We start from the raw sequence: 14,425 nt of genomic DNA on the forward strand, positions 1-14,425 counted from the left end.
AAATAACAAATAACTTTATATTAGTTATATATTATATATTTATAAATTAATAAATATTTTGTTCTAAATCAATGTTGAATTTTGAAATAAATTATTTTTATATAAAATAAGACCCATGTGCACCTTCAAATTCAATTTCAAAGACCGAAAAAAATATTTATGAAATTAAGCATGTTACTTAAACTTCTTGTTAGCAAACTTTAAAAAAGAGAGATCATTCATACCGGAGTAAACAACAAATCTGAGGATTTTCGTTGATGGAACGGTGAAAATTGATAGTTTCCGTGTAACTTTTTCAACTTTCCAAAAATGCTGTAATGGCCACCATCGACTACAACTCAATTGGCACCACCAGGTCCACCACTACCATTCATCGCATAACCAATCTAAACAATTCCCAACTTTTCACTTTCCCTTCCCAAAATCAAGTCAAAATCACCAACACCCACCTCAGAAATTCACTCAATTTGTGTCTCAAGTGCAGTAAAGTTGAAAACTTTGAGACCCATCAAAAGATTTTGCCAAGAATCATGTCTGACCCTCACAGTATTGACCAAGATTTGCTGCAAAAGTTGGTCTATGATGCACTTGTTTGGAGCTCTCTTCATGGGCTTGTTGTTGGAGATAGAAATATTCAGGTTAGTGTGCCGTAAAAGATCAAACTTTATGCTTATATGGATAAATGTGTATATATGAGCTGAATTTTATGTATTCTGGTGTTTTATTTGGTAATAATATGTTTAATTTGAGACCCGAAATGCTGATTGTAAAATCTGAAAGAAATTAATTGTTATTTGATGCTTATATCAGTTATTTTCTGTCATGTTGGGTATATAAAATGATTAGGACTTCGATAATGACTGCGACTAATGGAGAAACTTAAGATTATATACATTAAAGTGTAAACCTTAAATTTCAGTTAGTTGAAGAAATTAGTACTAAAGCTGTCACTATGTACGATGGTGAAGTTTAGGTATCAAATGCTTCAATATAGTTAGAGTTTAAGGTTCAAAATGTACATTGTTTATGATAATGTTTTATGACCTCTGATGTGAATATGTAAGGGTGCAAATTATCTTTGAGTGACTTCTAATCAAATGTTGCAATGCTTTGAACTTATAGAGGTCAGGAGTCGTGCCGGGTGTAGGTATGGTTCATGCCCCAGTTGCTTTATTGCCAACATCATTTCCTGAAAGTCACTGGAAACAGGCTTGTGAGTTAGCACCCATTTTTAATGAACTTGTCGACCGTGTTAGTTTGGATGGGAAATTCTTGCAGGATTCACTTTCCAGGTTTTTTCTCTTTACACTTGTCTCCTATACTGCAAAAAGTAAGTAGATATCCTCATTCCTTTAGCGAATTAATTATTTCATGAAATTTGAATAATGACTCATCTAAGAATACCTGTTTTGTTTAATATAGTCACATGCCAAGCAACTGCAGGATTGTGAGTGATCTTTTTGTCAGCCCGAGTAGACATATACTAATTATAGCCTCCTACAAAAGGGAGTTTCATTAATATATAATATATAATATATGATCACCAGATTGGGGTTTGGGAATCACAACGTAATCTTCTATTGTAATTTTCACCCACTTTCTTGTACAAGTAGTTTGTTGTGTTCATGTCATTGCCTTTTATAGCTAATTTCAGTGAAACTTTGGTCACATCTGTATTAAGTATCACCAGCTCTGAACTTAACCGGGCAGAAATTTCAATTCCGAATTCTGCTAACACTAGTTTTGTATTTAATAGAACAAGAACTTGAGAACATGTATTTATCCAGTGTCTTATGTGTTACCAGTCGGTACATCAAACTACCTAAATAAACTGTTGCCTAGCATGCGCTGACTGACTTTGTAATTTGTATAATACGTGTAAGTGCATAACACTGTATATATTTGCTAAAAGTTATATAGTAACTAGTGGATGATTGCAATTACAAATGCTTACCCTTTTATATACTCGTGTCTTTAAATTCCAAATTGTGAAACCTGATCTTAAAAACTCCATTTCCTATTTTTAGCAACAAATTTATATCTTTCTAGCATACTAGCGATTTGTTTCCTGGTGATTCGTTTACCTCAAAAGAACAGTAATTTGTTGACCAGAAGTATCTCGACCCTTAGCTAACAGAGAGTTATAAACATCAGGCATCTTGCCTGGTGGAAAAGCTACATCTAGTACCAGACTAATGATCTATTTGATATTTTCTGGGCATATATGTTTTATTCATAATCTTGTGTTTGGTTTTAATATTCTGTTTGTTACACTAGGAGCATCAAATGTCATTTAATAAGCACTCCAGAGTTTACATAGTTAAAGAAGATGCTGGAAGCTGGAATTGATTTAAAACTTCTTTTACTATTGCAGAACAAAAGAAGTGGATGATTTTACTTCCAGGCTCTTAGATATTCATTCAAAGATGCTACAAATGAATAAAAAAGAGGTGTGTCTTATAAGGGTATTTTCATGAAACAGTATGTTCATTGTAGCCCTATTCTGATTATATCATGCATTTTTATTCTTTTACTTACAACTATTATTCTTGAGATTCTAATTACAACCTTGCCGGAACTGAGAATGTATATTGTGGTTCTGCAAGCTTCTGGTTTTCATCATTATCAGTTTGTATTGTTTAACACGCTATTGGGGTAATAGGTTTTGTCTTGTAGATAAACGAAAATCATACCACCAATAGTTTCTTAGGATATCGATTTTTTTTTTGTTGGTTACTTGATGCATTAAATCTTAATGTGGCTTCCTGATAAATTCTAATATTATTTTATTTACCACTTGATTAGGATATACGCTTGGGGTTACATCGGTCTGACTATATGCTTGATGAGCAAACAAAATTACTACTCCAGATAGAGCTTAATACAATTTCGTCTTCATTTGCCGGGCTAAGTTGTGTTGTTAGTGAGCTTCACAGGTTGGTATTATAAACCGTAATCAGCTACGCTTAGTTGTTAACTTGTTATGCTCCCCTGACACAAGTGCTTTTTATATATAATATACTTTTCCTTGCAAGCACACACATATATCATATTATAATCAAACATAAATATAGAGCTTGAAATTGCATATTAATGGAGTCGTGTATAATTACCTATTATATTTCTGTCTGTCTATCTGTTAAAGCGTTTGTGTTCGAGCATTGATTACTCTTGCAGCCAATATTCACTTTTTGCAAAAATATTGTACATACTTATAAGTGGAGATGAACCCTTGGAGATATATACTTTTATGATTCCATCTATTGTTTATTGGTCATTTCGAGTGGCTTCTTTCTGGTGCCTTAATCAGTTTTGATTGTTAAGGTAACGTGCTATGACCAGGCCTTTTTTTTTTCTTTTTTTGGTTTTTGCTCCTACGGACTGGTTTAAGAATTGATTACTGGGAAGGATGCCTGAAAGCAGAATTTTTTATCTGTTTAACTGATAGATTGTCTTTGTCACTGAACTTGACAGCATATCCCAATTCTTTTTCATTCATTCTCTGCTTTCCTTCAGCAGTATTGTTCTTTACTTATTTACCTTTGTCTAGACAGAATCTGGGACATTTCACTACCTTGAACAAATAATGTTTCCTTTAAATTTTTCAAAATATTAACTAATTATCATGTTATACATTATCAGTGTGTGCTTTTTGCAGGAGTTTAATTAATACATACAAAAAACAACTTGGATTAGATTCTCAAAGGGTTCCTATTAATACTGCTGTCACTCAGTTCGCTGAAGCACTGGCTAGAGCTTGGACAGAATATAACAACCCAAGGTCTGAAAGTGATACATATATGTTTTTACTCAAGTTTGCTGTATCTGTATTCCATTTTATTAATGCATTTATACATTCTGATATGTTCTATAGGGCTGCTGTTCTGTTTGTCGTTCAACCTGAAGAAAGGAACATGTATGACCAGCATTGGTTTTCGTTAATTCTAAATGAAAAATATCCTTTTCTCATAATTAGATTGCGGCCTATCTGTGTAGCCTGGTCCTCTAGAATTTTATTTTTGGTTTTACTTCACATAACTGACACCCTATACAAGGAGTGAAATGGGGAAAGTATCATGTTAAAAGTGAGTAAACATTGTGGTAGTGGATAGTGGAGTACTAGGCTACTAGCCTCTCGAATAGCTCAAAGCTGTATTTCAGTTCCTTTTTACGCATTTATCTGTCCACTTTCTATAAACTATCTTTCTTATCTTATTTTTATCCATAAATCATAGTTCTCTTTAAAGACTCAAAATCACAAATTACATTTTAAGAGAAAACCGAGGGGTTGAATTCCCTGTGATTTTTATTCACGAGGGATTATGGAGGATCTTTAATAAAAACTGCAAGTATCTTTTTCAAGATATGTGGCTACAGTGGTTTCCTCAGCTTAATGTTCATACACATAAGATTACAACTGTTCGCAAGACATTGGCTGAAATTAGTGCACAGGGGAAGCTTCAACCCGATGGAACCCTTGTTATGTATGTAAAACCTAATTAAATGTGATTCATTTTATAACATATTAGATTATCATGTTGTTACAACCTAACTTTTAAGTGTTTTTAAATTGAAGAGATGGTGAAGCCATTGCAGTAATTTATTTTCGAGCTGGGTATGCACCTACAGATTATCCAACAGAATCAGTGAGTACATCTATCCCGTGATTGCCCAGCAAAGTCTCTTGCTTTGATGTAGGCATAAAAAAAATTCTCTGCACACAGAAATTTGGTACCGTGTTGCTGTCTATAGTTGTTGGACTCAATGTGTACCTGCACTGTGCTCCTGGGAGGGAGGGTGGGATAAAAATAAAGAAATTTATCTCCATGATGTGTAATCCGTATCTTCTCTTCTTTTCATTAATTTATTTGGGAACACATGGATCAACATTGGCTCATAGTATTCACTTTCTTTTTACTTTATATTCATCTTGTTTTCTACTCTGCACAAATTTGAAAACTTTTGCATGTGTGCTACTGTACTCTCTTAGATTATTTACCCTGCTACACTAGAGATGTAGGAACTGTTAAACTCCTTCATAACTATGTTCCATTGGCTCTGTGCGCTAAATTCATGTGCTGGTTTGTTTCTAAAAAGTGGGTCACCAGGAATCCCATTTGCAAGTTTTCGCCTGCGACCTGACCAGTCAATATGTCAGACATCTGCTGTATCTCATGTTGTGTCCTCAATGTCCAGATATTTTATTCACAACTTTACAATCGATTAATTAGACATGCGCCATTGTGCATCATGGATTTATTTTTTTTGGCTACTGAGACTGACATTATTATAGTTGGAAACATATCTTCCAACCATTCCTTTATCAAGCATTCCTAAGTTCTCTAGGGCTCAAATGGTTGTGCACTTGTGCCTTTGTTATGTCATACAACCTCATTCATTCTTTTTCATCTTCCAGGAATGGAGAGCTAGATTACTGATGGAGCAGTCCTCTGCGGTGAAATGTCCTTCGATATCTTATCATTTGGTTGGCACCAAGAAAATACAACAGGAGCTTGCAAAGCCTGATGTCCTCGAACGGTAATATGCTCAATGCTCTGACTGTACATTATATGAGATATATTGTAGTCCATGAATGCTATTCCTTAACTCTTGAACAGGTTTCTTGATAACAAAGATCACGTTGCCAAGTTACGGAAATGCTTTGCAGGACTATGGAGTTTGGAAGAATCAAACGTATTCAAGGATGCAATCGAAAGACCTGAATTATATGTTATGAAACCACAAAGAGAAGGGGGAGGTCTGTTCTCTTGTATATATACAACCTGATTGGCCATAAAGTTAAGTATGAAAGTTCTTATTATAATATCTCGAGCTCTTATTCCACTAGGGAATAATATCTATGGAAATGATGTGAGGGAGGCCCTGCTAAGATTGCAGAATGAAGAGACTAATGAAGACGCTGCTTATATCCTCATGCAAAGAATTTTCCCAGTTGTTGCTCCCACAATTCTGATGCGTGATGGCAGTTGCCATAAAGATAGTGCAGTATCAGAGCTTGGAATTTATGGGGCCTACTTAAGGTATGTACCGATTGCTGAATTTATATAATAATTTGTTTTTCCTGCAAAAACGGTTGCTTAAACAGGGAAGACCATGAAAGAGTTTTAAGTAATGTACTAATGTCTATGAATTTAGTTGGCACAATTGATAGATAGAGCCATATACATTTACGTATATATATATTGTAATATATTATTATTGCATCTGTCCTGCAAAGACCGGCTAACTATTGGACTTAATAAGTTGTTGGTTCAACAATCAAAATCCCTTTTCATGTTCTTAACCAGTTGACTACACTTGATTACGATAGCTCACTTATTTGGAAGACAGATATTTAAGGTTTATTTGCGTGGACACTTAATGCTCATTTCTATTTCGAACCGATTTTTTTTCATCTGCAATGAAAAGTTAAGTTTTACCTGGTGATGTTAATACTAGTATTTCAAGTTCAGGAACATATCAAGAGAAATTTTATCTGTCAAATACAAGTTATCTCTTCCAAATACATGTAAACTCTGTACAGCTAGTCTTTGCAATATGAAGAGAATATACACATATAGCAGATAGAATTTCATCATGTAAAAAACTTTGAACTGTGCAGGAACAAGGAGAACGTAGTCGTGAATGACCATGCTGGTTACCTGATGCGGACAAAGGTTTCTTCATCGAACGAGGGAGGCGTAGCAGCAGGATTTGCAGTTTTGGACAGTATATATTTGACTTGAAAGAAGCATGCTTTCTGGTTATTGCAACTGTTTGATTTTGGGAAACTGGCACTTCTATACATCCATTCGTGCATATCGGCTCAGATAATGCTTGGAGTGAACCAGATAAACTGGGAAACAATAAACTGTATTCTTCAATGTAGTGTTGTTTACTTCCCTTTTGTATTTGCATGGAAGTTCCCTTTAGCGACCACTTTGTTTACCTGTATCCATTTAAAATGTACTTGCACTCTTGAAGAGATGTGCACATTACAGTTCGGAGTTCTATGGTTTGATTATTATCATATGAAAGAACATACAGATGTTAGAGTGTCAACAGTTTTTGTATATACATATGTATTATCTGTTACCTGTCTGAAATTGTCTCAGTAATTGCTGCCAGGAGGATTGAAGGTTTACATTCATTTGGATATTTACTAAATGAGAAGACAGAATACAACTATCTGACTTTTTTTGTCAGAAAAACCTTAATCAATCATCATACTACAGAATTACTGAAGAAGATTCAGTATCATCTTCAATCCACCCATCCATTTTTACGCGCTCGATTCTCCCACAATGCTGAGAGCTTACGCTCTTCAGAAAGTGCAGCCCCGGCCTTTTCCCTTGCTTCCTCGCAAGTTTCCATCCCTGTATTGCATTTCTCTGCTTCTTTTTGATATTGCGAAGAGCTTTTCCTTGCATCCATAATCAGTGCCTTGGTGTGTGCCAAGTTATCTTCACTTACACTTTTATGTAAGCTGATCTCCTCTGTAAGTAAAGTTATAATGTCCTTGGTCATTTCCGCGTTCATCTCTGGATCATCTTTCCCACAGTCTGGACACAAAAACAGACAATACCATGTCAACTGATATAAGCAATTACTACATAACTGAATCGGCACACAGGGAAGGTTTCTTAGCTAACCTGATAATGAGCTGTCAGAAATCCCTGAAGACGCAAGAAACATCAGTTAGAAGCTGACATACGATGTCTCAATAAATGAAATTGACGTTAACTATCAACTGTGACTCAACAAACACAGAAAAGATAACAAATTTGCTGACAAGGAAATCAGAGATGTGGTCAGCACTGTTAGTGTTCATCGAATCTTCCTTGATGTGCTAATCATCTTATATATTTTTTTCTATCAACTTAAAGCAAATATTATTAGAAGGAAAGATGAATCCACACTAGAAAGGCTTGTGTTTTGAAGCAAAACCGTAATAACTAATAATCAGGGGCGGAACCAGCTCCATAACAAAACTAGAATAACAATTGTTATGTTTGAAGACACATAAATTGTTTTTGTGCAAGATCAGTTTTTATCAACGCGAACATTCATATAAACAAACAAATGCTAAGGAGATCCTGCAAAATCTAAGATGCTGATTGCATTATGAGTTTGCACCAAAACAGAACACAAGTTCATCACCACGGGGTCGAAAAAACTCACCAACAGGCAGCGGAAGAGTGGATTTAGGAGAACAATCACAATCACACCGAGGACATGAGCCTCTTCCACTCAAGTGCCAGAAGAGCTGTCTTCTAACACTATAACCAACCAAACACAAGGCCAGCAGAAACAAAACTAACCTAACTAAGCCAGGACTACATAATCTATAATCTGTGGGATGGGCCATGATTATATCTTCAACAACCTCAAGGCCTCTGAATTAACCAGAAACTAAGAATACCCAGTTTTATTTACCAAAAAAGAATGCAAATTTTAATATTTTTACAAAAAATAAAAACCGCTGATCAAATTTTTACTATAAGCCCATCTCATTTCAAAATGAGACACAAACACACAACAAAAAATCAAGATTTTATAGGAACAAAAGAGTATCACTATAAAAATTTAGCAAATGTTGTGGAAATTGAACATTTTTGTTAGAAGCCCATGTTCAGAATCACTGTAAAAAGATGATATGATTCTAAGGAGTTGAATATAATGCCAGAGACTGGTACAAAAGTGAGGAGTTGCAAGTGAAAGACAGTTAACATTAAATGTAATAAAATCACAGTACCCGAGAGAGGACATAACGAAATAATAAATGTAGTGACTCAGATCCCAAAAAAGTGAATGCAGATACGAATTTTGTGGAATGTATTGACGGGAACAGCAGTTTTAGAGAGAGAAAGAGATGCTATCTTGGAGCGGGAAGAAGCAAAAAGCAGTCTTGTTGTTTAGAAAAAGTTTGTGTTTATTTTTAGTACAGTTGTAGTATCTGACAGATACAAAATTTGTAACAAAATGACGTAGAATCACTGAAGCATTTGATTTGATAAATATATACTCCCTCCGTCCCTCCCATTTCTTATCGAATGGGTTGGGCACAGAATTTAAGAAATATGAATAAAGTAGTTGAAAAGATAAAGAAAAGTGAGTGAAGTGGTGGGACCCATTGATTTTTAATGTATAAAAGGAAGATAGTAGAGTAAAAGTAGTGTGAAAAGGAAAGAAAAGTGGAGAAGTGGTGGGATCCATTGACCATATTTGGTAAGTTTTGAAATGTAAAGAATTGGATGGGACCCCAAAAAGGAGAGTGTAAAGAAATGGAAGGGACGGAGGGAGTAAATCGGTCTATTATATTATTCAAGTTAGAATCAATAATAATATAACACATGTCATTTGGTATTTATTTTGGTACATCCAATATTTTCCAAATTTGAATACAAGAAAAAGTTGGAGAACTAGTAAAGCCACTAATCATGCAATTCTATAGCTTTTATCATTTTATGACCAAAATAGTACAACTTTTACTATTTTCTTAATAATTTCCGGTAAATTTGATAAAAAATTATTAATCATTAAAGATTTCTACATATTCTGATTTTATCTTCAATTGTCTCCGAAATATAGAATAAAGCAATTTGAGGTAAATGGATTTTATTTTTGCTAAAAAAGAGTAATAATGTTGAGTTAAATTATCCGGATCTTACACTTAAGGTACAAATTTGTCATTATTCCCATCCAGGACAACAATTGAAAGTCCAATTCATCCATGTTTTTCTGTTTCTAGCTCACTGCTGACTGCACAACAAAAACAAAGAACCACATGTAAAAAATGGAACTTTTTGTTTCGTACATTTTGCATTTTTTATTAAGTCGTTATAAACTTGAACTAGATTATAACACAAAACAGACAGACATCGGTACATATATATTCTATCTGATTTTTTTATCAGATTTTACTTAATCGTAATCGTATTATTCAAAAAATTAAACAAAAATGTATCAAGCTGCTCAACTTTTGGTGTGTCAAGATGTGTAAATGTAAACTAAAACAATCATAGCTGGTGTTTGGCCCAATAAGCCAGTTTTTTTGTTTGAAATAAAGGAGTGGACTATAAGTGAGAAATAAAATAACAATTATAAGTTATTAAAATATTTGGAAAAAAAAGAATTTGAAAAAAATCTAACATTTTCTAATTCCAACTTCTTTCTTAAATACGATTTTTTAAAAATACTTTTTACTCCTTTACATAAACGGGTCAAAAAGTAGACTTTACCCGCTCTTTCCGGTCAGCGGCTCCTTTCTTCTATATTAAACTCAAGATTGTTAACAGAAATCACTGAATTGTGAACTACACTCACTCCTGTATTAAACTTGTATTTGCATAGTCTATTCTTTATTAAAGAATGTCTATTCTTTATTAAAAAATAAACCCATTATCATTTTGTAGACCCTTTCACATAAGCTGGGTAATAGGGGTTTTGAGCAAATGCTTTGCTCGAAAGTAACACGAAATTGATACTCATTTACTTTACCTTTACTGAATACTTTTACTGCAAATTAGTGGGAGGAAACTACCTCGAATCAAATAATTTACTCCAATATCCGTGCCTACCAAAATCTAAAAAGTTCATATGATATGGGTCCAATATAGTAAAGGATCGGCAGCCACTCTTGTTATTATAATACAATAAAACACTTAAAATGAGCCATAATAATCATGTAGCTATTATGAATTGGAATGTCATACTAATTTTTTGCATACACACTATAACTAGGACATTCAAATCTATGACTGGTTACAGAAATGCACCTCCAAGTAGCTGGTTTTGGTCAGTTACTGGCTAGAGATGTGCTAATACTGAGAATGTAAAACTTTTTCGACATTTTGCACAAGCTTGAAGATTTGTTAGTAAGAAGTTACTTTGTAGTAGGGCTGTCAAAAAAATCCGAAAGATCCGATATCCGTCCGAAAAATCCGTTACCGTATCCGGGAAAAAGCGGATATAATCCGTATCCGGAATAAAACGGATATTATCCGTATTCGAATCCGGAGTTTGCGGATACGGATATGGATATAGGCGTATCCGTATCCGAAAATATCCGTATCCGAAATTATTATTATATGTATATAATAATACTTATATAAATTTATTATTTACTTGTATTTTTTATTTTATCATAAAGAATTAATATTTAAAATAATAGAAATATTAAGTATCTTGCAAATGGAGAAAATGGAACTATCTTCATTAAGCTTTTTCTTTTTAAAATTGTTGCAGATAATGTTGTTTTGTGATTTTAAGTTGGTAAAATTAATATTTTGTTCGAAATATTTGGCCTGAATGCCCAAACTTCTGTTAAAGTATGTTATTAATTTCTGACCGGGTATACATTTGCTGTTGAACGGTTCAAAATATGTTTTTTAATTAATCTCAGAATGTATATTTGATTTTTGGTGATGCTTGAAAAAGCGGATACGGATATTATCCGTATCCGGATAATATCCGTCCGGATACGGATACAGATCTTTTTATTCTAAAATTTACGTATCCGTATCCGGATCCGGATCCGATTTTGAGTAGGCGGATACGGATACGGATATGGGCAAATCCGTATCCGTTTTATCCGTTTGACACCCCTACTTTGTAGTTCTTGTGCTTTTTTATCGGCATACATCAGTGGCAACAGGGCCGGCTCAACTAGATTTGAGGCCTAAGCAAGATTTTAGCAGGAGGCCTTTTCAAAAATATTTTTTATTTAAAATAGTGTATACTTTAGATTATTATAAAATTATGCACAAAAATTATTTATGATAATTTATATACCATTTTATATGTTGTTCTTTTTATTTATTATTAGGTTTATTTGTATATCAACGTAACATTGAAACTAATTAAACATTAAAAAGGTACTGTGACACAAAAAATAGGAATCACATCATTTATAATAATGTAAAACATATGAAAAATAAAATAAATGTTATATATTTAAATAATAAATTTTATTACATTTAGTAAGTACTTAATACACATATCACTAAAAAAATTAAAATCATTTGATTCATTTAATTCTCATTTTTTAAGTTAATCTTATTTATATTTATTAATATTTCATGTTATATATATATATATATATTATTTTTTTGAAGTACAATAATTCATATTTGTTTTAGATATTTTGTTTTTTTCATATTAACAAAAAAAAATTAATTATTATTATCTTAATATATAAAATTCTATCAAATTTTGAGGCCCTTTCTATAGGGGTGAGCAAAAAAAACCGGAAAACCGAAACCGAGCCGAAAAACCGAAAAACCACACCGAAAAAAACCGAAACCAAACCTTAGCCTAACCGAGCCGACGGTTAACCGAACCGCTAATATTATTTTAAAATATTTAATATATATATTTATTTATTTATTTATTTATTTATTTATTTAATATATATATTTATTTAATATACATATATTTATTTATTCTATACAGATTTATGTGCTACTGACTATATACATTTGTATTTTATTTAATAGATGATCAATGCATTAGTGATTATTGGTTATGGTCCTTATGGATTCCCTTGTATCAAAATGATCTACAGGTCAGGTTTCACCCGATTATTGTCACCATTTGCCAATGTGTGATAACAAAGCTAAGCTAACGTGCGGTAACAAAAGATGTAGTCTAGTTTCTGTGTCCTGAGTTTTCAAGTTTTGTTCAATCTTGCCATCTTTTTAATGCTTTAATATCAATATGTCCACTGCCTTTAATTAATTTTTGCACCGTTAATATGATTTTTATAATTTTTATCACAATGTTAATATGATTTTTATAATTTTTTATTAGCACGATATTGAAGAGAATAAATTATTAAATTTGAAAATCGAAAAAACCGAAACCGACAAACGGTTAACCGAACCGAGAAAAACCGTTCCGAACGGTTCGGTTACGGTTAATACCTAAAAACCGAACCGAACCGACACACACGGTTTGGTAACGGTTTTTATGAAAGGGTTATAGCAATTCTGTTTAATACTGTATCAATACCAGTGTTAATCATGACTAGCTAGGCTGTATCATCCTAACTGCACTAATCCAAGTCAATAAAATCCTCAAATTGTTCACTCTGTCCATACATAAATGAATTGATATGGTCAAAAAAATAAGAACTGCTGATCAAAATTTTACTATAAGCCCATCTCATTTCAGAATCACACACACACAACAAAATCAAGATTTTATAGGAAAAAATGAATATCACTATAAAATTTAGCAAATGATATAGAAACTAGTAATATTTGCCCGCTAGACATGTGCATAAAAATGGTTTATTTGTAATAAATATGTTCATAAATTTTAAAAATGATTATAATAAATTTAATACTAACAATAATGAGTAATTTAATTTGAAAAGATATATCTTTATACGCAATTTGAAGATAAACTCCTAATTAGATAAATCAAATTCCGAGAGTCATATACGTAAAATGTAAAGAAACTCAAATACGCAGAATGAGAAGATGAGAATTTATATCTTGCCTACTACGCATGAGTATGAAAATGATTTTTTTTTTTGTAAAACTCAAACTTGGAGAAATGAAATATAATTTTTCCATATATTTTCATATTTCTATTTTGAAATAATATATTTTCATATTTGTTTAAATGTTAAGAACTAAAATTAGGGATTTTTAAATTGATTATATATATATATATATATATATATATATATATATATATATATAAAAGTACGGCTCTATAAACTTGGGGATTGAACATTTTTGTTAGAAGCCCATGTTCAAAATCACTGTAAAAAGATGAAAAATATGATTTGATTTTAAGGAGTTGAATATAATGCCAGAGACTGGTACAAAAGTGAGGAGTTGCAAGTGAAAGACAGTTAACATTAAATGTAGTAATAAAATCACAGTACCCGAGAGAGTACATAACGAAATACTCCCTCCATCACTCTGTTGACTTTGGACACACAGTTTAAGATTCATTGACCGCATAGCTACATGATTTATTTTTAAAATTTTATTTTTGCAAATAAAAATTAAAATAAAAAATTTTCATTTATAAAAGAAAAAATAAATTTTGGAAGTAAACGGTCAATGAACGTTAAACTGTGAACGCGGATATGAATTTGGTGGAATGTATTGACGGGAACAGCAGTTTTAGAGAGAGAAAGAGATGCTACTCTCTTGGAGCTGGAAGAAGCAGAAAGCAGTCTTGTTCAGAAAAAGTTTGTGTTTATTTTTAGTATATTATGAACGGTTTGTCTAGTGTGGGCACATGCTAAGCGCGGAAATTTTTGTATTTGGAAGATTTTGATTGGTGTGGTTGGTGTATTTGCAGGGGGTCCACCATTATCAAGAGAGAAGAACCAATCAAAATTATCTAAGCACAAAATTTTCCGCGCTTAGCATGTGCCCATGGGCACACCATAGAAAAACCGTAT

The 14,425-nt window shown here is 32.7% G+C and overlaps 2 protein-coding genes across 2 annotated transcripts; one reads left to right on the plus strand and one right to left on the minus strand.

Annotated features, from left to right (window-relative positions):
• The first annotated feature begins 215 nt into the window (after nt 1-215).
• On the plus strand, nt 216-7,062 carry LOC108203011 (glutathione synthetase, chloroplastic). The gene is made up of 12 exons (XM_017371695.2): nt 216-638; nt 1,123-1,292; nt 2,375-2,450; nt 2,806-2,936; nt 3,659-3,781; nt 3,875-3,955; nt 4,404-4,484; nt 4,577-4,646; nt 5,417-5,538; nt 5,619-5,758; nt 5,849-6,041; nt 6,623-7,062. The coding sequence occupies exons 1-12, from the start codon at nt 318-320 to the stop codon at nt 6,744-6,746; spliced, it is 1,632 nt and encodes a 543-aa protein (XP_017227184.1). The 5' UTR covers nt 216-317; the 3' UTR covers nt 6,747-7,062.
• Nucleotides 7,063-7,118: 56 nt separating this feature from the next.
• LOC108203012 (uncharacterized) lies at nt 7,119-8,487 on the minus strand. Its single transcript, XM_017371696.2, has 3 exons — nt 8,182-8,487; nt 7,653-7,676; nt 7,119-7,562 (listed from the first exon to the last, which is right to left on the minus strand). Exons 1-3 carry the CDS (start codon nt 8,366-8,368, stop codon nt 7,264-7,266), a joined length of 510 nt encoding a protein of 169 aa, XP_017227185.1. The 5' UTR covers nt 8,369-8,487; the 3' UTR covers nt 7,119-7,263.
• Nucleotides 8,488-14,425: the final 5,938 nt, after the last annotated feature.

Source organism: Daucus carota, chromosome 9 (genome assembly GCF_001625215.2).
Source record: "Daucus carota subsp. sativus chromosome 9, DH1 v3.0, whole genome shotgun sequence".
Taxonomy (NCBI): Eukaryota; Viridiplantae; Streptophyta; class Magnoliopsida; order Apiales; family Apiaceae; genus Daucus; species Daucus carota.